This window comes from Plasmodium vivax, chromosome 11 (assembly GCF_000002415.2).
Source record: "Plasmodium vivax chromosome 11, whole genome shotgun sequence".
Taxonomy (NCBI): domain Eukaryota; phylum Apicomplexa; class Aconoidasida; order Haemosporida; family Plasmodiidae; genus Plasmodium; species Plasmodium vivax.
The window spans coordinates 1086893-1107894 of record NC_009916.1 but is presented as its reverse complement, the minus strand read 5'-3'; the positions used below and the strand labels follow the sequence as shown (position 1 = coordinate 1107894).

General features: G+C 47.5%; 6 protein-coding genes across 6 annotated transcripts, besides 6 other annotated features; 2 read left to right on the top strand and 4 right to left on the bottom strand.

Moving 5' to 3' along the window:
• Positions 1 to 206: 206 nt before the first annotated feature.
• Positions 207 to 238: a microsatellite.
• Positions 239 to 1667: 1429 nt separating this feature from the next.
• Positions 1668 to 3464, top strand: PVX_114275 (ferredoxin--NADP reductase, putative; the record flags this gene model as incomplete). Its single annotated transcript, XM_001616193.1, has 1 exon — positions 1668 to 3464. One exon carries the CDS (start codon positions 1668 to 1670, stop codon positions 2769 to 2771), a length of 1104 nt encoding a protein of 367 aa, XP_001616243.1. The 3' UTR covers positions 2772 to 3464.
• PVX_114280 (hypothetical protein, conserved) lies at positions 1728 to 4168 on the bottom strand (the record flags this gene model as incomplete). The annotated part of the gene is made up of 7 exons (XM_001616194.1): positions 1728 to 2207; positions 2493 to 2559; positions 2664 to 2705; positions 3038 to 3193; positions 3341 to 3388; positions 3500 to 3760; positions 3907 to 4168. The coding sequence occupies 4 exons, from the start codon at positions 4166 to 4168 to the stop codon at positions 3054 to 3056; spliced, it is 711 nt and encodes a 236-aa protein (XP_001616244.1). The 3' UTR covers positions 1728 to 2207; positions 2493 to 2559; positions 2664 to 2705; positions 3038 to 3053.
• Positions 3820 to 3843: a microsatellite.
• Positions 4169 to 5505: 1337 nt separating the features above from the next.
• PVX_114285 (RNA-binding protein mei2 homologue, putative) lies at positions 5506 to 6975 on the bottom strand (the record flags this gene model as incomplete). Its single annotated transcript, XM_001616195.1, has 1 exon — positions 5506 to 6975. One exon carries the CDS (start codon positions 6973 to 6975, stop codon positions 5506 to 5508), a length of 1470 nt encoding a protein of 489 aa, XP_001616245.1.
• Positions 5594 to 5636: a microsatellite.
• A 1786-nt stretch (positions 6976 to 8761) lies between the features above and the next one.
• On the bottom strand, positions 8762 to 11317 carry PVX_114290 (superoxide dismutase, putative). The gene is made up of 9 exons (XM_001616196.1): positions 11088 to 11317; positions 10766 to 10941; positions 10512 to 10602; positions 10261 to 10305; positions 10135 to 10176; positions 9794 to 9937; positions 9518 to 9637; positions 9291 to 9350; positions 8762 to 9036 (listed from the first exon to the last, which is right to left on the bottom strand). Exons 1-9 carry the CDS (start codon positions 11206 to 11208, stop codon positions 8978 to 8980), a joined length of 858 nt encoding a protein of 285 aa, XP_001616246.1. The 5' UTR covers positions 11209 to 11317; the 3' UTR covers positions 8762 to 8977.
• Positions 11318 to 13137: 1820 nt separating this feature from the next.
• Positions 13138 to 13202: a microsatellite.
• A 502-nt stretch (positions 13203 to 13704) lies between these two features.
• On the top strand, positions 13705 to 15859 carry PVX_114295 (hypothetical protein, conserved; the record flags this gene model as incomplete). The annotated part of the gene is made up of 2 exons (XM_001616197.1): positions 13705 to 15562; positions 15735 to 15859. The coding sequence occupies 2 exons, from the start codon at positions 13705 to 13707 to the stop codon at positions 15857 to 15859; spliced, it is 1983 nt and encodes a 660-aa protein (XP_001616247.1).
• Positions 15860 to 16355: 496 nt separating this feature from the next.
• On the bottom strand, positions 16356 to 18944 carry PVX_114300 (ATP-dependent DEAD box helicase, putative; the record flags this gene model as incomplete). The annotated part of the gene is made up of 1 exon (XM_001616198.1): positions 16356 to 18944. The coding sequence occupies one exon, from the start codon at positions 18942 to 18944 to the stop codon at positions 16356 to 16358; it is 2589 nt and encodes an 862-aa protein (XP_001616248.1).
• Positions 18803 to 18823: a microsatellite.
• Positions 18945 to 20990: 2046 nt separating the features above from the next.
• Positions 20991 to 21002: part of a microsatellite that runs on past the window's edge.

Genomic DNA, 21002 nt, shown 5'->3' with positions numbered 1-21002 from the left:
GCAAGGAAGCAGGCTGGCAAACAAACGAACAAACGCTTCGCCTCAATTCAGTTCTGTTCACTTCACCTCACTACGCTGGGCACAGAAATGAAGCGCAAATGCGGTCACCTACCGGGCTGGCATAAACCCGCAAGTGTCAGTTAATATGCTTTTCCCTCGGCTCTGTTCGCTCAGTTCGCGCAATTCGCCTCAGATGATTGTTGTGCTGTTTTTTTTTCTTCTTTTTCTTCTTTTTCTTCTGTTAAGCTGTCACACGGCGGCTGCTTTGCCTTTCCTTTCCTCTCTCTGATGTTTGTTTTGCTCTTCCTGATGGCAAACTGTGGTTGCTTACTCTTTTTGACGAAGCACGTACATATTTTTTTTAACTGCTGCGTCGTATTGCTACACTGCCACATTGCTACATTGGCTTGCCGTTTTATGACATTGTTTTTTTTTTTTTTTTTTTTTTATTTTGCAAAGTCCCCCCACCAAAGTATATGTGGTACACGATGTGCCTTTTTTTTTTTTTTTTTTTAAAACCCCGCAAAGGTATACATACAAACCGCACGTACGTACGTTCTCGCGCGTGAGTATAGGGCCAGGGGGGCTCTCGCTCCCACGATTGGCTACAGCTTATCCTTACACGCAGGGCGGAGGGGAAAAAAAAAAAAAAAACACCTACATAAATAAAATACCTTTTGTTCCGCGCGGGAAAGCGGTGCGCATATTTGGCATATATACATGCACATATGAATGTACTTAAGTACACTTACAGGAGAACATTCCCATGTGCTATGTGCCTCCCAACTGGAAGCGGCAGATAAACACGACCGCGAAACGGTGTGGCATTTCACCCATGGTAACGTAAATCCTGTTACTAAAATCTATTTGGTGAATTTTTTTTTTTTTTTTTTTTTTCACCTGAGAGAGGGACTCAAAAAAATACGGCGAATACAACCAGGCGGGGGGAGGAAAGCACAATGGGTGAAGCATTCGAGAAGAAAAAAAAAAAAAAAAATCAAAAGAGGAAAAAAAGTGAATTCCCTCCATTAGTGCAATCTGCATTTTGGGGAATTATACGGCACACACACTGCGTTCGCGTAAGTAGGTACGCTAGCAAAAGCAGTGACGCAATGGCGCAGTGACGCAGTCCCCCCTCCTTCCTCTTTTACAAAACAAAGAATAACCGCAACGCCGATCTGTTGTCACATCCATTTTTTTTTTTTTTTTTTAAAAAGCCCCATCAGCGCCATTTTTACCACCACGCGGTGAGGAGTAAACCATTTTTAAGGACGCAACGCCGATAAAAGGGGCTGCTTCTTCCCGCAAGACGCTGCTACCTCCGTCAAACTTTCGCACTCGGAGCGAGTGCCCCTCCCGGAGGAAGAAGCACCCCCATGAGGCAACCTCTCACGAGTGATAGTTTGACCGGCGTTGCACACTTCATACTGTCCCAATACATGTTCACGCTTTACGCGGTATATATAGTAAAGAGGGGGTAAACAGTCGGGCAGAGATGTGAGCCGAGGTGAGGAGTAAACGGGGGGGCGATGCACACGGTTGTGAATGCCCGAGGGGCACACGGGCGTAAGCAGCAGCGTGGGAACACCGCACCGCTACGTTGTACCTCTACGCTGCACCGCCGCACCGCACTCCACAGGGCGATATAGAAAAAAGTAAGCCCTTAAATGAAACTGCCAGTGGCGCTGCTACTACTTCCGGTGGTACTGCTACTCCTGCCAGCGGCCACCGGCGGGGGGGTGACCTCGCACAAGGTTAGCGCATGTCCAGCGTGGGAAAAAAAAAAATATGAAATTAAAAAGGCATTCTTTGTGAAGAGCGCCTCAACCATATGCAAGAAGAGGAAACCCCTCCGACATTTCACCAACGCAGAGGGGAATAGCTACACAAATGTTTACACAATTAGGAACCCACTAAGGTGTAAAGTGGTCGATAAGGTAAAGCTCGTGAGACAAAATGCTCTGCATGAAGTGTATAACCTGGAGATAGACCACGGGGGGATGTTCAAATATTTGGAGGGGCACTCATGCGGGGTCATTCCCTATTATGAAGAGGTGGTCCAAACAGACGACAAAAATAACCCCCAAGAGGGGGGGAAAAAAGGGGGGAAAAAATGCGCAAGGCTTTATTCTATATCCTCCAGTAACTCTAATAATCTCTCCATAGCCATCAGAATTCATACCTACGAGGCAGAAAAGAACGGACACCTGCATCTGCAATATGGGTACTGCTCAGGGTACATAAAAGGGTTAAAGAAAAATGATAATATATATTTAACGGGGGCACACGGATGCTTCGTTCTTCCAAACAATGTGCTGGAAGAAAACACGAATTTGATTTTAATTGCCACGGGAACGGGTATCTCTCCGTACATTGCTTTTTTAAAAAAAATTTGGGGAAACCAAAAAGGTAATTTTCCACAAAAGAAGCCATCCTATAAAGGCCAAATTTACCTCTTCTATGGAGTGTACAATGAAGACTCAATTCTGTACCTTCAGGAGCTCCAACAGTTTGTTAAGATGCACCCGGGCAACTTCCACGTGGAGTATGTCTTCTCTTCTGCAAAAAATTTGGATGGCACTTCCCATCATGTGCAAGACGAAATATACAGGAGGAGAGAAAACTTCTTGCGCCTTTTTAATGATCTCAAATGCGAGCTTTACATTTGTGGCCATAAATCCATCAGGGCCAAAATTATGGAAATCCTAAAGGGGGACGACCAGGTATGGGACGCCGAGAAGAGGAAGCGCGTTCACGTTGAGGTTTACTAGGTTTGCATAAAACGCCACTGTTGGGTTTGCTGCGAGACGGGGAATGCACTTCGCGTAGCGGTTGGTCAGCGGTGTGAGGTTCGTCCTGCCCCCAACCCTATTGGCGTATTATCCTTTTTGCTTCTTTTTTGCTTCTTTTTTTTGTGGACGCCGCAAAGGGTCGATAAAAAAATGTCACTCGTTTGGGATGTGCACAGGGGCGAAGAACAATTGCATAATCATATGCAAACACCTCTGCGTGAGTGCTCCTCTGCGTGGGTGCGTACCTTCCCGCCGCCCTGGTCAGTCCCTCTTCTTCCCGCCGAATAACGTAAAGTAACTCAGCAGGGAGTGGGAGAAGAAGTCGAAGCACACGTTGCAGCAGCAGAGGAACAGCACCAGGACGCTCACCACGTAGATTAGCCACCACATGGCGTACGCCGCTGCGATTAGGGGAGAGCAGGAATGAGCGGTGGTGAGCGGTGGTGAGCGGTGTTAAGCGGTGTTAAGCGGTAGTTATCGGCAGCTATCGATGGCTTGCTTTACTGTGCAACAACTCGCAACCGCCGCAACAGCGCGCGGAAACTAACCCGGCGTGTGGTAAACCACGTACTTGGAGAGCCCCCTCGTGATTTGTACTGCGAAGGGCAAAAAGGGGAAGGGTGAAAATGCACAGCGTATCGGAAGCAATGCCAACCTGCGCATGTGCACGCTGGAGAGCGGATTCTCATCGACACTCCTGCACTTACCATCGCAGGGGGGAGGCACCTCGACCTTCTCCCTCCCCCAGTTGAGCATGGACGAACTCTGTTTATCCTTCTGAGTCCACCCATTGTGGCACTTGCAAATAACTCTGTTCAGTTTAGCGATAAAAAGACATGTACCGTTCAGGCAAGGATTCGTTTCTGCCGACGAGCAGGGGTTGTTTTCAATTTCGCAGTTCTTCCCTGTGTAGAAGTCTCCGCACTCGCATGAGTAATAGGGCTTCTTGTCAATCGGAATGCACTTTCCTGGGGGGGGAAGCAGGGGCGAAGCAGGGGTAAAGCAGGATGGCTAAGCGGCGGTGTGCGGTTAGCGGTCAATGGTGAGCATTCATTGGTGAACACTCGCAACGGGAGTGCCCCCCGTTGTGAGCGCTCGTCTCGGCAAAGCGAACCCCGTCTGCATAAGGCAATAGAGCACGATTCGTTCATCCCGCGAATGTTACAGTCCTTCTCGCACATATTCCATTTCTCCGTGCAGTGCACCCCCTTCTCATTTGCATTGCACAAGCATACCTGCTTATCATCGTCCAAAATGTAACAGGCGTTTTTGCACTTATGATTATCTGCACATTTTAGGCAATTCAGCGTCCCTATTTGATTGTGCAAGCAGAGCAGCAAAAGTACGGCGATGGCCCAGCTGGGCAGTGGGGCCATAACGAGGAGACAATGTGGGGGGAGGGGCGCGCACAGGATATGCGAAAGTGGGCCTCTAAACGGGGGGAAATACCTACAGCCATGTGGGCAAGCACATGTACACACTCGCGTGATGGTGACTGCCCTAAGGGAACGCACGGGAGGGAAGTTAAACTGCAAAACAGGGGGTACACACACTACAGAATTATGCACAATATTTTTTGGAGCAACAAAATGGGTGGTCTTTAAAACATTCCAGCTTTTATCATCTCACTTGTGAATTTTTTTTTTTTTTTTTTTTGGGCCAATTTGGTATAGTGCGGGGGTCAAACGAAACTTCCTGCGTTAGGCGGTTTCTCTCTCCAGGTGAGTCACCTAGTTGGGCGATGCACTGCTACGGGTAGCACGCCCATTTGTGGTAGTAGTTCACCCATGTTGTAGCCATTTTGGGTGTATTTTTTTTTTTTTTTTTTTTCTGGGACCCTCTTCACTTCTCCGCAGTGTGTCCAACCCACCCGGATTTATTACACATGGTGTGCTTCTCACCGAGTAGCAACAGAGGGAAGAAAAAAAATACCCTCCGTCGGCTCCAGTTAGATGAGGCAAAACTTGAAGCGGTGGCTTAATTATGCATAGCAAATTTGGCAGTTCCTTTTGCGAAGAAATATGGACGCACTGCATAGTCGCCATAGCGCAAAATAAATGAGGGACTCCCCACGGAAGAGGGATGCAAACTGATGGGCGGTGCGAGGGTACATGCTACCCCCTTCCCCTGTCTGCATATCGAAATGGTCATTTGGAGAAACCCTTAAAATGCAACAGAAGAACAGACGGGTTATTCACAAAAGATCATTTAATTTGTTTTGGTACAGGATTAAGCAGCCATGGTGGGTAAGCACGTACATGGGAGCGGCACTGCCATTTCTCCCGCGGGGAGCAAAGGCGTATTTGCGTGGCAAGGGCATGTGCAAATGTGGCAAAGGGGGGGACTATAAAAAAGGGGGCTAAAATGGCGCAAAAGGGGAGGGAAAAACAACGCGTTCATCAAATAAAATCGCGACCACTCCCAACAGCGGGTGAAGCTTGGCAACTGTGTGCTCACTGCGGGAACGACGCGGGAAATGTCCAACTCGCGTGCGCTGTTTGTCATGCAGGCGTTTCAGCACGGATAGGAAGGAGAAGAAAAAAGAAGGAAAAAAAAAGGAAAAAAAAAGGAAAAAAAAGAAAAAAAAAAACAATTAACATACCAAATGGACGCACAGGAGGCACAATTTTTCCGCGACAACATTGACAGTTTCCCACTGGGGTAAGCACACACTAACCCAACCAGTCAGCCAATCAGCCAGTCGGCCTACCAATCAATACTTCTGCGAGCGCAGCTTGATGGCGGGCAGGGGCCCGTCGGACTCGGGCCAAGAGACGGAAATCCCATTTTGAAAGAGCATGGGTTTATACTGCGGGATGGGAATAGTCATGATGGCGGAATTCCTATAATGTTCGATGTTAGCCTTCAGCCCCTGTACTCTTCCCCAAGTGACGCTGCACACTTTGTTGCTTTTAAAAGCATTCAGTTTATAATTATTAAAAAATCGTATGAACAGTTCAGCATAATATGGATGTATAAAATTGATAAAGGCATAGCCAACGTTACATTTATTGCGGAAATCAATTGGAAGGTAAAAAAAATCATAAAGTCCTTTAAAGTGCTCATTCATCACATTCATAAGCATTTTTTGTGTGTACTTGTTGGGGATATTTCGCAACATCACCGTCGTTAGGATGTTCGTGCTGTTGTTATCAAGATTATGAATGTTCAGGATGGTTCCCAATGGAATTGAGTCTTCGCATTTGTACACTACATCGTTTGTGCTGTTCTTCAGCCGATTAGTACTCTTCGTAGGCACGTCCCCTTTGTTGCTACCTTCTGCTGGCGACTCCTTGGCAGTTCTTCCCCCCCCTGGGCATGGCTCACCCGTCGGAAGGCAGCACAGCGAAGTGGGCACATCTTTGCTATCCCCGTATTGGTTGCTATCCCCGTATTGGTTGCTATCCCCGTATTGGTTGCTATCCCCGTATTGGTTGCTATCCCCGTATTGGTTGCTACCCCCGTAGTGGTTGCTATAACCAAAGAAGTCGCCTTCCTTTTCGTCACTCGGGCGTGTCTTAAAGGGGCCGCTCCTTTTTTCCGCGCCGTCACTCGCCTTTTCATTGGTAGTGCCTACCCCACGGAGCGGCACATCGCTGCGGCATAGCACATCGCCGCGGCATAGGGCATCCCCACGGTGTTGCATATCCACACGGTGTGGCCCCCCCCCGCGGCGAAGCACATCCTTGCTGCTGATGAATTCCTCGCTGCGGATGATGCCCCCCCCACGAATTATATCCTCGCTGCGAATAATGGTGAGCTCCTTTATATTGCCAACCAAGTCTGCTTCCTCTCGCGCAGCCACGCCCTGCTCCTTGTCGCTCCCAAATTCAGAGTTCATACGAATCATCGTCGTGATGCTATTCAGTTCGCACCCATTCCCCCTATTCTCGAAGCACTTTAAATTTAGCTCATTAATTAACGCATATCTTAAAATCTTTTTCTCGTGAATACCATCTTTGAAGTAATTCAATTTGTGCTTAATAAACACTCGGTTCTTTTCATTTGTTAAGAGGTTATTCAGCTTGGCAAATTCATTTTCGTTGTTTCCCTTTCTGTTGTTATAGAGGACGTAGGGCGAGATGTATGTGTTCTTTATGTGCACAGTTGTTTTGTCCTTCCCCTTTTTCGCTGCGTCACTTGGCCTGCTTGTAAAGTTGGTCTCCCGCAGGTGGGTATTCATTTTGGTGTGTTTTTCCGCTTTGGTCCTGTTATCAATGGGGGTGTACAGAGGGGTGCACAGAGGGGTGGCTTCCAAACGCAGGCAGGTTTTTACGCAGGGGAAAGGTCCACACACGGGTAGATTCTCCCCCTGCTGTGACTCAACAGTTGCAGATTAGCTCGGCAATGGCAACGGTTGGGGTTGCTCCACGATCCTTTTTTGTTTCTCTTCCGTTCGTTCTATTCTGTTTATTTTGCTCCTATAAGATGCTCCTTTGAGTTGCTTCTTTATTTTGCTCCTTTATTTGCGCCCGCAGTTTCTTCCGCTTCTCTTCCCTCTTGACATAGAACGATTCGACGTTAAGCCTGGCAGGTGACCTACTGGGGGTGTTTATTTTTCTCTTTATTTTGGCTTTATTTTCTCTTTATTTTGGCTTTATTTTCTCTTTATTTTCGCTTTATTCTCGCTTTATCCTCGCTGCACCACAATCCTTGGACATGTGCAGGGGGGGAGGGAATTCTCCACGCACGTGCGCACTGGAGGTGGTGTTCACTTGGGGAATAAACTGACCCTTTGTTCGCAATTTTTTGCAAGCTTCGCGGAAATGTTAAGGTGGCGTTGGGCTGCTACCCAGGCGCTGCAGCGGGTTGCAGCGGGTTGCAGGGTTTGCCGCTTTTTGCTTCGATTTGCTGCCACGTTCTGCAACATTATGCCGTCCTCTCGACGGAAAAGTGGCAATTTTTCCGCCTCTCCACCGCTTCTGCCTCGACCAACAGAACTGCAGAAAGACTATTCCGAACGGCCCGCACACTTTTCGGCACTGCAAAAAAAAAAAAGGCAAGGTCAAAGGGGAAATAAAACTCGGTGTGTATTTTAATTTATTTATTTATTTATTTTTCATAATGTAGATTGTAAAGATGAAAAAATGGAGGAATAATTTTTACGCGACTTTTATTTTTGCAAATATTTGCTAACCCACAAGTGAGAGTTGCCCTGTGTTGTGTGGAGTAGGGGTGGCCTGAAATAGAGCCACCTTGCAGGCATTCGCATGAAGCGCCCGTTTGGTCACGGGTTGTGCCGCCGCCATGCAGTGCTGCTACCCGATGGCCGCTATACCGCTATACCGCTATACCGCTTTACCACTTTACCACTTTACCACTTTACCACGTCCTTCTTCTTCTTCTTCTCCTCCTCGGCCCATTTCCACAATCTGCCGAATTTAGCAAAGGCAAAAAATGAGAAAGAATAACGAAAAAAGGGCCTTCCTCCACGCAAGGCACCTATCGGAAAGGTTCGTCGTGGGGCAGAGCCGCGAATAGAGACGGCCGAGAAAAAATAAGCAACAACCGGTCAGCACAATGCGGTGGGGTGAGCTAGGTGGATGTAAAACGAGTGTCAGCCCACCCAGCGGCGAAGAAACGTAATTTAAATAACCCCCACACCCAAATGAGGTTCGCTCCTTTTAAGGCATCCTCCCCCAGGATGAAGAAAAAGGTGACAACTGGTCGGGCAGACATGCTCACCCTATGCACTCAACAAGAAGCGACCGTTTTGCGAAATAGCATTTTTCCAATAAAGAAAATGTAGCCATTAGGACGATGAAGACACGCAGCGATGGATGTTTCCTTTCCGCATAAGCAATTTAGTGTAACTAGGAACGGGGCTATAAAAACGATCGGCGCGCACCTCGCTATACGTTGTCTTTCCAACTGGTCACTCCCCATTGGGGATTTCCTTTTTTTTTTTATTTCCTTTTTTGGAGAAGCAATCAACCCTTAATGGGCTCTCAAAAAAAGGAGCGACAAATAAATTCGCACAGTTTTAAAACTTACATGAGCATAAAAGTACAATCGTGTTGAACGTGTAAACGCACAATTTGGGGATATTCCAAAAAAAAGGGGAAGTGATGAAAAGAGTCGCCACGAAATAGGGACCCTTCCCTTCTGCGCCAAAGGAGGACACAAAAGTGAAGAGCTGTTTCCACATTTTGGCGCTTCCACATTTTTGCGCTTTTCCCTTTGGGCTAATTTAAAGCGGATAAGTTGTAGTTGGCAAAATCCCAGTTAACTTTGTTCAGCCATTCTGCGGTGGGGGGAGTGGACGCGTGGAAGGAGTGGGTGGGTGAAGAGGACAGGCAAAACGGCAGGCAAAACTGGCGAGTGAACCATTTCGGCTCATCCTAATTGAACGCACATCGGGGGAAGACAAAAAAGGAGTGACAGATCTGCATGTGCACCCATCAGGACCCTACAGGCTGTGTGCACATACGCGTAATGCTATGTATATGTGGAGTTTTTTTTTTTTGTTTTTCCTTTTTTATTCCCCCCCCTGCGCACCTTTCACGTAGTCCCCTCTGGCATTCTTGTAATCCACGTAGTAGGCATGCTCCCAAACGTCTACAGAGAGGAAAAAAAAAAAAAAAAAATATAGCCACGCAATACGAGCAAGCACAAATTTATATACAATTGTACCTTGCTGAGTTTATCTTTTTTAAAAAGCGGACTGGTGGAGGACTGCTACGATGGGCGTGGCATATACGTCACCTCACTGCAGCTGCGCTCACCTAGGGTTAGGATGGGGTGGCCAATGTTTCCTCTTATGGGGTTATCGGCGTCGTGTCCTTGGTAGATGGTCAGCTTTTTGTCTTTCATTATTAGCCATATCCAGCCACTCCCAAAATGGCCTTCAGGGGAAATGAGCGGAGGGAAATGGGAGGGGCGAAATGGGAGGAGGGAAATGGGAGAGGGGCAAAGAGTGTCTCACGAGTGTGCCGTGGGGGGGGGTACCACACAAACGTATCCCGCTGATGTGCCGTACCAACGTGGACGCTGCAAAATACCTGAGGCTTCCTTCAAAAAGGCGTCCTTAAAGTTTTCAAAGGTGGTAAAGGACTCTTCGATTTTGTTCTTTATTTCTCCGTAGGGCTTCCCACCTCCATGCTCCTTCAGTCCCAACCAAAAGAAGTTGTGGTTAAAAATCTGGGCTGCGGAGATGGCCGTCGGTGATGTGGAGGCGGCGAAGGGGAGGTGCGCACCAAATGAGCAGTCACCACCAAGTGCAATTGCACGTGTATCCGCTTCCAATTGTGGAGGGGGACAAATGCGCAAAGGAGTAGCCAGGCGAAATGCTCTCCAAACAAGCATTCCACTCAGTGCGCTCCCTCAAAATGCAGCTTACTACCTGCATTGTTATAAATCGGCCCGGAGTATCTCCCTATCACCTCTGAGGGGGGTGGAAAAAAAAAGAAAAAAATAATTTCATATTTAAAGGGCCACCCATCTGTCGCAACAAATCCCGCTGACGAACCTTCCAAAGTCAAGTTCCTCAGTTCGCCATGCTGATCGGCTAAATCTGGACGGGGAAATTAAAAAAAAAAAAATTTATAAAAAAAAAATGGCGAAATGTAGGACACGAACAAAAACTGTGCACTATTCTACTCAAAAGGGGGGGGATGGAAATGAAGTGCCTGAGGGAGCGGTTACAAAAGCAAAACGTCCCGTGGCCCCCAATGCAGGTCCAAATGGAGACAGCCAATTTTGTCGCCTCTGCTTCAGTACTATTCAAGTTCTTGACGTAGGCGGCGTGGTGCTTGCTGTAGTGGTATTTCACCGATTCTTCACTGAGGAAGGGAGACATACTTTTGGGGCTCTAAGGGGATGGCGGTGGTGCGTAGCGAACACAACGGGGAGTATGAGCAAGTGAACATAGGGGTGCCCCTTCGGCGCAACTGCAGTCACATTTGTAGTAAAATTTGCAATCACTTTGCAATCACTTTGCAGCGCTTTTGCGCGAGCGCGGATGCATCGATTACGAATGGAAGCTTCATTAAGGAAAACGGTTTCGTCTCCCACAAGGGCTTGACTCCCCAGCTGTCATACAGCAGGTCGTCCACTTTGGATGCACACTTGGACTCATTTTTCACTTCAGATGGTCTGCCGAAGAAGGAGAGGTACCCCAGCTTGTCGGCTCTTTTGAGTCCCCGAGCGCCTGCGGGGGGGGAAGCGGTGAAATGCAGTGGCGAAATGCAGTGGCGAAATGCAGTGGCGAAATGCAGCGGCGAAATGCAGCGGCGAAATGCTGCTGCGAAGGGGAGATGCTCCACCAGGCACACGTGTACTGCCGCAATAACGTACACACACGGGTGCGCGCCGAATCGGTGATGGCCAACGGACGGCCTCGCTTAGAACCTCTCAATATCCCCTGCTCAAGAAGAAAAAAAAAACAAAAAAAAAGCAAAACTTTAAATGCAGCCATTTTCAAACCATCAGCAGCGCAGAGTTGTAATGCATAACATTTTGTGAAAACGATCGCAGAATGATCCGTTGGGAAAGGGGGGGGGGCTCAAAATTGACATCCAACGCAGAGAACCAGAAGAATATTTTTTAAAAAATGTAGGTGAGGGTGCAGCGCCTTCCACGGGTCATCTTGTGTCCCAACTTGGTGTGGCAAAATTGGCGCTGCAAATTCGTCAGCCACTTCGCGCCTTCATTTTGCAAACCCATTTTTTACGGTCATTTTTTACCGTCATTTCATACCGTCATTTCATACCGTCATTTTTTACGGTCATTTTTTAAGGCAATTTTTTCTTTTCTTTTCCCCTCCGCTACAGAGCACATTTCTGTGCACCCCCAAGTTACACACGCCCCTGAGTTAAAGATAACCGCGTGGGAAAAAATGAGAAATACGACCACATACATATCGTTACCATTGAATCTCCCTTTTTTGGCAAACGGAAAGGGGAAGAAACAAATTAGGGAGCCCCTTGTGCCGTCTTCCTTAATAGCCAAAAGAACAAAACATGTTTGGAGCGTAAGGGGTGGAAGGGGGGAACAATTCGTCTCCCCTTTTGTTTGTTCTTCTTTACATACTGATTATGCCCCTATGTGTTTCACGTTTAAGAGGAACGTCGCCTTGGAACCCTTCCTCGGGGTCTCCCTCCTCTGCGCGTGGGTTGCGCCCTGTGCAGCGCGATAAAAATGACGGCGAATATGTGAACGGAGGAAGAGTCCCTTTAGCCGAAAGACTAAACAGGCGTTTAAAGAAATAAAGAAAAAGAACCCAAACGAATTGAAGCGCTTTTTATAATTGCTGGGTTGGCTAGTTCGCTCATTTGAGCCACCAGTTTGGATTTACCCTACGTAAAGCAGAAAAAAGGGCTCTGCCCCCAAAAAAGGGTATTTTCCCCCTGCCGTACGCCTCCCCGTCTGATCATGCTTCGTACGGCCACCTAATCTGCTTCTTCCCTTTTTATCGTTAAGATGCCGCGACGGTTGCGCCGAAAAATGGGAAGCATACGGGGGGGAGGAAAAATACCCTCCTCCGCGCAAATGAAAACTTAAAAGTTACGCGAGCAGGAAAATATAAAAACTGGTGACCCACAAAAAGGGCATGCATAAATACAGCACATGTATGCACGTGAGGAAGCATAAAAAATGTAATTATATATGTACGCCGTGCAGGTCTCCCTCGCGCGTAGCACATATTATGGCTTCTCCGTTTCTCCGTTTCTCCGCTTGGGGAGCGCCCAAATGGATAATATAGCCCCATAGATACGACACGCCTCGTTCGTTTTTTTTTCAAACCTTTTTTCGTACGTTCGTCCAGTGCTGCGCCGTATTTTCCCCTGCAAAATGGCAAAAAAAAAAAAAAAAAATCACATAATGCGTATAATGCGTATAATGCGTATAATGCGTATAATGCGTATAATGCGTATAATGCGTATAATGCGTATAATGCGTATAATGCGTATAATGTGTATAACGCGTATAATGCGTATAATGCGTATAATGCGTATAATGCGTATAATGCGTATAATGCGTATAATGCGTATAATGCGTATAATGCGTATAATGCGTATAATGCGTATAATGCATATAATACATACAATGCGTACGATCCATATAATACATTCATACAGAGTAACAAATCAGAGCAACGTAATTAAATTGCAAAATAACCGCTAATTTAAGCAAAAGGAGGAATTTGCGCCCAAAGGCTACAAAAAAAAAAAAAAAAAAAAAAAAAAAAAAGTACTAGCCATTCTTTAAGCGCGCATTTTGCCCCTCTAAAAAAATATACTTGTACGTACGCATTCGTGTATGCATAACTTGTATACCCTTATGCGTTCACGCTGACAAATCTTGTCAGTTCCACTGCGAGTGCCACTGCCTCTCCGCTGCCTCTTTGGGAAGGCTTCTTTTTCCCGCATTGCGCCCAGCTGCGACTTATGCAGAAGGTTTAGCGAAATGGTATGCTGGTAGGAGCTCAGTTGGGGAGACTCAAGTGCCACTTCGCGTGATCGTAAGGTACCCTTTTGAACGAACACAGCGCGGGGGACTCGCAAGACCATGTGCTTGCTCTCTGGAGACCCTCTTGTTTGAGCGGTTGGAGCGAGAAGACTCGCGCGAACGGCTTGGCCCACCCAACGGGACGCACAACTGGGGAGTGCGTAAAGCTAGTCGGCCAACTGGGCGCGGCGTTCCGCTCTGACGCGGGGGCGTACATACGTACGTACATATATACATACATATATATATATACATATATATCCTATCGAAGGGAGCTCTACCCAACTGCTTATATGCGTATATGCTTATGTGCGTATCCGCAAGGGAACGGGTGGCAGCCTGTACATAGCACAAGGGAGCCTCCGTCCTGTTGGTAGGGGGAGGAGGCCGCTCTGCCACGCCGCTGCACCAGGTCGCTGCTCCAGTTTCACCCCATTCTGCCCCTCTCTCCCCCCGCAAAAAAATGTACTACGACCCGCTGGTCGCCCTCGTCAACCTCTCCCCCGTGGAAAAGCTGAGCGACGAAACGTCCAAAAAAAAGTCCAGGTGGGGAAACAGCTCTGCAAGTACTAACGTAGAAAACAAAGTAGTGCCAAGCAAATGGGGGCCAGAAGAAACCAAGCCGTACTTACCCCTCCCCTTTGTGGATCTCCCCCCAGGGTTAACTCCCTCCCAACTTGACCAGTTTCTACGCGAACAGAGATACGACGAATTGACAAAGAAACTAAATAAAGGGGAGCTAGAATATGTAGACCCTGACATTAGACCTCCATCTCCTCCCCCTATTTACGATAAAAACGGAAGTAGAATAAATACAAGAGAAGCGAGGGTGAAGAACTGTATGATTGAGGAGTACCACAGGTTGGTGGAGTACCTCCTAAAGCATGTAGAAGGATTTGTAGCGCCTCCAAATTATAAGCCAATTAAAAAAATTAGAAAAATTGAAATACCAATTGATAAATATCCTGAATATAATTTTATGGGATTAATTATTGGCCCTAGGGGATGTAACCATAAAAGGTTGGAGGCGGAGAGCGGTGCACAGATAAGCATCCGTGGTAAGGGGACCCTAAAAGAAGGAAAAAAAACGGACCACCAAACAGAAATTGAAGCTAATATGCCTAAGCATGTACACATATCTGCTGACAATGAGGAATGTGTTGAGAAGGCGGTCAGTTTAATTACCCCACTGTTGGACCCCTTCCACCCACTACATGATGAGTATAAAAAGAAGGGACTAGAACAATTGGCACTTGTGAATGGTATTAACTTAAATCAGTTAGAGGCACAGCGATGTTCTATGTGTAACTCCACCTCGCACATGACTTTCGAGTGCCCAGAAAATATGAATCTCCAAAATTTTAAGAAACCAGAAATTAAGTGTACCCTTTGTGGGGATCATGGGCACATAACGCTTGACTGCAAGTTGGCTAAGAATAATAATGCCAAGCCAGATTTTAACCCCTCCCCCGAAAAGGGCTTCACCTCCGTTAGCAATGGCACCGTTGGAAATATCCCCGCACCTCCCTCCACTGCGCCACCACCACCGTATGATAAACCCAGAGGGGTCACCCCCTATGGGCAAACGTCCAGAATTGAAAAAATAAAAATCGACTTGGAGTACCAAAGAATGATGAACGAGCTCAACCCAGATAAAGAAAGCGGAGACCACTCCACTGCTAAGGAGTTAAATAAAAGTGGAAATGAAAGTATCTATGCTACGGGGGCGAATGCTATGGGGGCCAGTGCTACAGGTGACTTCCCCCCCCCAGCGGGCAGCCTCACCACGTTAGGAGACATCCATATGGACTCATTCAGCGACCCCGCACCTAACTTTTCAGATCTGAGCACCATCTTCCCAGGCACCACCGGAAACGGAAAAGGTAGCCGAGGGGGCAGAGGCGGAAAGGGTAGTAAAAGCAACAAAAATTTTAATAACGGGGTTATGCCTCCTCCAATGAACAGCAAAAATAAAAACAACCCCAATTTTATCCCCTTGGGGCAAAATAGCAGTGCTTTTTCAGAAGAGCTGATGAGTGCAAATACGTCTCCAAACTTTTACGAGTCGCACTCCAAAAATGGGAGAAGCAGTTCACAAAAGAGTTCTGGCAATAAGAATTTTAATGCGTCCGGATCGAATTACCCAAATGCGAATAACATTCCGCTAAATCCGCCCCTCCCTATGTTACCCAATTTTTTTAATTTTCCTTTTATGAATAACGGCATGGTACAAGGTGGTTCTGTGCCCTTCCCCAATGGTCAGCAGATGGCTCCTGGCCAGCAGCTACCCATGGACCCCCTCTACATGCAGGGCTTTCCGGGTAAGCAGAGGGCCCCCTGCGTGGCGCACGTGACATGCGTGATGAATTTTTGCGCGTGGATCCATCAACTCATTGTGCCCATCACGTTGTTTTTTTGTTTTTTGTTTTTTGTTTTTTCCCGATGTGCTTCCTCCATTACGTGCACGTCTCAATTGACTCCCTCTTTTTACAGGCTGGCCGCAAATGCCCATGGGCTACTCGGAAGATATGCTGGCGCACGCCGCTGCGCCTGACACGAATCCGCCCCCCCTGCCATCGGAAGGTGTGAACAACCAGGACGGCGCGAATGTTACGTGAGCGCTTGGCGGGAGAGAAGCAGTTAGGGTGAGAAGGAGAGCACTCTGCGGGGATTGGTGCAGTTTTGCGGGGATTGGCAATTTTGCGGGGATTGGCAATTTTGCGGGAAAGGCGATGTTTCGATGAAACCGGCCCAGTTTTGAATTCGCAGAATGTGTGGAGGACTGCGTACGCAGCAGCTCACAAACGGTAAGAAAATCCACTTTGCTCACGTACGTCACGAAAAAATGCGTGCAGGGAGACACGCTTCGCCAGACAAGCGCGAACGCTTAGCTAGGCACAAATCTGCTCGGGGCGCGCGTGCGCGTGCGGCAGCCTCCTCCGCGACAGAATTGACTCATCACAGGAGATACATTCGGCATTTTTAAGCGAGCGCCTTCGCGGTGGTGCCTGGTTAGCGGCACCCCGTTAGTGGCTCCCCTTGGAGCGACACCCCGTTTATGGCTTCTCTCGGAGCGGCACCCCGTTAGCGGCTTCTCTCGGGGCGGCACCCCGTTTATGTCTCCTCTCGGAGCGGCACCCCGTTTACTGTTTCCCCTGCAGCGGTTCCCCCACCAACGCCCCCCTCCCCCTCGCACGACCGTGCCAACACGTGTATAATTGCGTTGGAGACTTTTTTTTTTTCGTCGTTCACTGAATCCATGTTTGTGTAAATGCTCGGGAACTTTGTGTGCAACCAGCAGTACAGGTCGATTATTTCATAGTAAAGCTCCAGCACGCTGAGGCATTCCTCTGGCCCCACGTGCGGATGGTTGGAATGCCCCTCGGAGGCGCTGGATGGAGTTTCGCCTAATGGGAATTCAAGGCGAATTGCACTCTGCTGCGTCATCGAGTGGGCGTAGCTCTCCCCGTCGAGGTGGCACTTTGATGATTCTTCCCCCCCCTGTTTACGATCTGGCCAGGCGGTGCAGCTATTCACGATGCCGTCGCTAGCAGTGCCGCTATTCACGATGCCACCGCCAGCGGTGCCGCCTTGGAAAGGTAAGCCAGCCGTGGGGGCAGCCGAGTAGCGGTGCCCCCCCCCTAACTCCTCAACCCCCCCCACCGTAGCAGTAGGCACAACGTCTCGATTTATGCATTCAAAAAAATCTACACAATTTAGCAGCTCATGACAAAAGGCAAAGGTTCTCAGCGTAGTTAACATATTCACGTCATTTACATTTATGGGGGAAAGGCTATAGACAAAGAGAGTCTCTCCATCCAGTTTTATATCTTTTAAAAATTTCGCAATGATTATCATTTGGTTGTAATTCTTCGTCAGGAAAAAATAATCCTCATTAAGCTTTGCGTAATCCACCAGGATGCTCATAATTTCATGCAGCTCTACCTTTGCCTTGTGTTCATACTCCAGCATCTTTTTCAATTTATTTATCATGTTAAAGTCGGGGAAGAATCCCGCCTTTGCGCAGGCGTTGTGATGTGGTCCATCCGGGTGAGCGGCGTTATCCCGTCCATACGAGTGAGAGGCGTTATCCCGTCCATCCGAGTGAGCGGTATTGCCTCGCCCATCTGGACACCCCCCCTCATCACTTCTCCGCACACCGTTCGAGGACCCAACGCGCTGACAACTACGTGTAAACGTGGAGTTCCCCAAATTGCCATCCTCCAACGCTGTTCCATTCAGCACACCATCATTTTCGTTCCTAAGAATCCTTCTAATAGTGCCCAAATCATGCGCATGAACACACGTGACGTAACCAGTTATGGGCTCTCTAACACCATGATGATATCTTCCAGCCCTCCCCGCTATCTGTAGCACCTCCGAAGCGTATAAATGTCTTAACTTATCCCCATCGAATTTTTGCAGAGAATAAAATATAATTCTTCTTATGTTAATGTTCACCCCCATGCCGATGACATCCGTAGCGATTAAAATGGTTTCCTTTTTGTTGTCACTGGAGGGGGGTAGTTCTGCTGTGTCAGTCTCGTCCACTTTTTCTATGCCTCCCTCCCCTGTACAGCATCGGTTGAAGAGCTCCACCTGCCTGCGCTTCAGTTCCGGGGGCAAACTCCCATAAACTACAAACACTCGTTTATTAAATCGCTCCAGCCGCTTCTTTAACAGCATGATGCTGTTTCTCGAGAAAGTAATTACGCAATCCCCCGTCTTGAGTTCCTCCCATTCCACTGTACTTTCCTGCACACGCAGTTTGGTTAACCGTTCGAATTGCTTTATAATTAACTGGTCGTGCAAGAGGTCTGCCAATCTTTTCACCAAATTGATTATTTGGTCACTTCCACAGAGGTATATCTCTTCACACTCCAGATTTAGAAGAACATTTGTCCAGGCACATCCTCTCGTTTCATGATTAATCATCTGAATTTCGTCAATCACAGCACAGTCGTATTGTCTCTCCAGTGGAGTCATTTCAACTGTACAGACTGTGTGTGTAGCATTTTTTTTTTTAATTATTTCTTGGCCTGTTAATAAGTTGGTAACTTTATTCAGCTTAATTAATTTTTTGTGAATTTCCCATGCCAGGATTCGTAAAGGAGCACAATACAACCCATTACGAGATTTACACAAACGTTGGAAAGCTTCGTACGTCTTTCCACTGTTCGTTGGCCCAACATACAAGTGCAGCTTCCTCGTTTTTTTTTTTTTTTTTTTTACCAGCTCGCTCAACTCGCTAAAGTCGCACATTCGCCTGACATGTTCATAAAAAATCCACTGTTTGTAGTAATTTTTTTTTATGAACTGCTGGAAAATGGCTAGCAGTTTCGCGTATTTCATGGCTCCACTTTTGGTTTCCCCGTCTGTTTGTTCTTCCTCCCCGTTTTGCAGAAACTCCCTCAACTCGAATGCACGCTCTGTGTCTCCCCGGAGGTGCTCCAAAAAATCGTTTCGCACATGACTGTCCTGCAAAAAAAAACTCGGGATGTTATACGAATGGATAACTTGGCGTTGCATCTCCTCGTTAGTTACCACCTTGATTAGGGCGTTTCTCGTTTTTTGCAGTTCGTTTTCGCTTAGTGGGATCAGCCGCTGCGCCCTCCGGTACTCTTCGGTTATTTTTTCAGCAGCGTTAGCGGTGTTAGCGGTGTTAGCGGTGTTAGCGGCGGGGTAGGTTGCCACGTGCTCCATCGCCCTATCCGCCGCGTTGTCTTCCTTCGGGCCTGTGCACATGGATGATGCTCCCCCCCCTCTGAAGCTTCCAATCAGTCGCATCTGCCCATGGGGGACGACCCCCCTCCTCCCCCGTCCAATCCGCGCAAAACATTGCAACATTTTCGTCTTCCCAAAATGGTTAACGGGATAACAGCGGAGTGTATCCTACGTGGGGGAAACTCCCAAATCGAAAACAACTACGAACGTAACAAATGCAATTGCGAGGATGTCCTACGCTCTTTGGCAAAAAAAAAGAAATCCTCCCATTGGAGTATCACCCTTTGTAAGCCTTCCTACATAGATCGGTAATTCGTAACCCTGTTGGCCGTAATGTGGTCACCTCACCATGATGTAACGGATGCACTTCTCCCCGCTGTGTACATTCCTTTTCATTTTTGTGAGGGATACTTTACCGGAGGAATTTTTTCCCCCCCTTAGATGGCCAAATTGCCATGTGAAGAAAAAAGGCAGTCCACAACGGAGCATAGTCCATAAATTATTTTAAAGCTGGTCGGTCTGGCGGTTCATAATCCTCCTCTTGCGGTGAACATCCCATTTGGTTAGTAGGCACATAGTGGAAGAAGCTCTCCCCATTTTGGCATACGCTCATGGCGGCAACTCCCCTTTGTGGCTGGTCAGAAAAGCATCGAATCGTAGAAGAAGCCAAGGGGAGTATACGCATAAAAAGGTCCATGCACCTATACACCTTGATTGCTCTCTTCGCAGTTTTAAAAGAGGAAAAAAAAAAAAAAATTAATCACCCAAATGGCCTACTTGAGAAGGAGGTACGAATGATTTTTACCCTCTATAGTAAGGAATTCCTTCAAATGCGCCGACGCGACAACTTTTTTTTTTTTTCCCTCACTGCTACGGCGATACGTGCAATGGGCCGGACCCGCCACGTCGCCACTGCGTTGCCACACCACCGTGCATGTGAAGGATTTCCCCTTCTTCCCAACATTTGCAGAAAAATTAAAAAAAAAATTTAAACGTGCGTGTGCCGCTTGTACACCTATGCTGAGCGACGTTTGGGGCCTCCCTGAATTTTCTCCAAAGTGGAAAAAGAAACGCCTCAGCAAATTTTATGCCAACAGGAAGGATCGCTTAAAATGTCCTTCGTACAATCCTTTCGTTTTGTGGCCCATCAGTTGCCGCGCGTGTGGTGGGGGCGTTCGGTTTACACCTGCTCGCCGTGCACTCCCACGAAGTATAGCCAACAGGTTAATTAAAAAAAAAAAAAAAAGTTTAAATATACAACTGTGCGTCTCTTTAAAAAAAATTAAAAGAATACACAAGACGAAAAAATTTACATATTCGCATCCCCGCACCTCACATGGGTGCTTAAAACATGTGCACGGTCTGTGTGTGTAGTGGAGAGGGGATACAAATACGCATGTGGATGAAAAGGATTATTGAGTCAGACAGGGTGGAAACGTGAGCACCATTTTGGCGCGCACGCACGTACGTATGCAAAGTGTGTGCCTATACATGTATGTGTTATTTTATGAGGATTACGATGCTCATGGTGTGAGGAAATGAATATGCTTGTGGGGTTGCGCGGGTCGCTCGAAAGGGGTGAAATTTAATTAAGGTACGCGCGAGAGCAGTCCGCCGCCCCATCAAACGAGGGGGCACAATGTAGGTGTTAAGAAAGACGGCTTGCCCGGTTACAGCGTCAGGTGTGTTTATTTATTTATGTGTACGTGTGGGTGGCTAACCGAATCGGACGTAGTGTGCTTCCCATGCGAATACGCGCTCAAATGAATCACTCGGAGTACCACATTGCAAAGTTGAGCAGACAGCAGTATACGTGTTGAGCGTTTTTTTTTTTTTTTTTTTCGCGTGTTGCGCTGGGCAGGTTAAAAAAAGGAAAGCTTATTTGTGTGTCGGGGGAATGTTGGGCGCTCAAAATGCGTAGTCTCTTTCTTCCAGGTTTATCACCCCCGTGCGTCTTTTCTCCTGTACAATCAAATTGTTTTTTTTTCCTATTATATTGTGCTGCATCGTACTGCATTGTATTGTATTTTTTTCCAA

Coding starts and splice junctions, on each gene's coding strand:
- PVX_114290 (XM_001616196.1), bottom strand. CDS start 11,208: ATGGCTGCATTTAAAGTTTTGCTTTTTTTTTGTTTTTTTTTTCTTCTT. Junction 9,938..10,134: donor GCCGATTTATAACAATGCAG/GTAGTAAGCTGC, acceptor CCATCTCCGCAG/CCCAGATTTTTAACCACAAC. Junction 9,037..9,290: donor CAGAGGGGACTACGTGAAAG/GTGCGCAGGGGG, acceptor CCCCCACCGCAG/AATGGCTGAACAAAGTTAAC.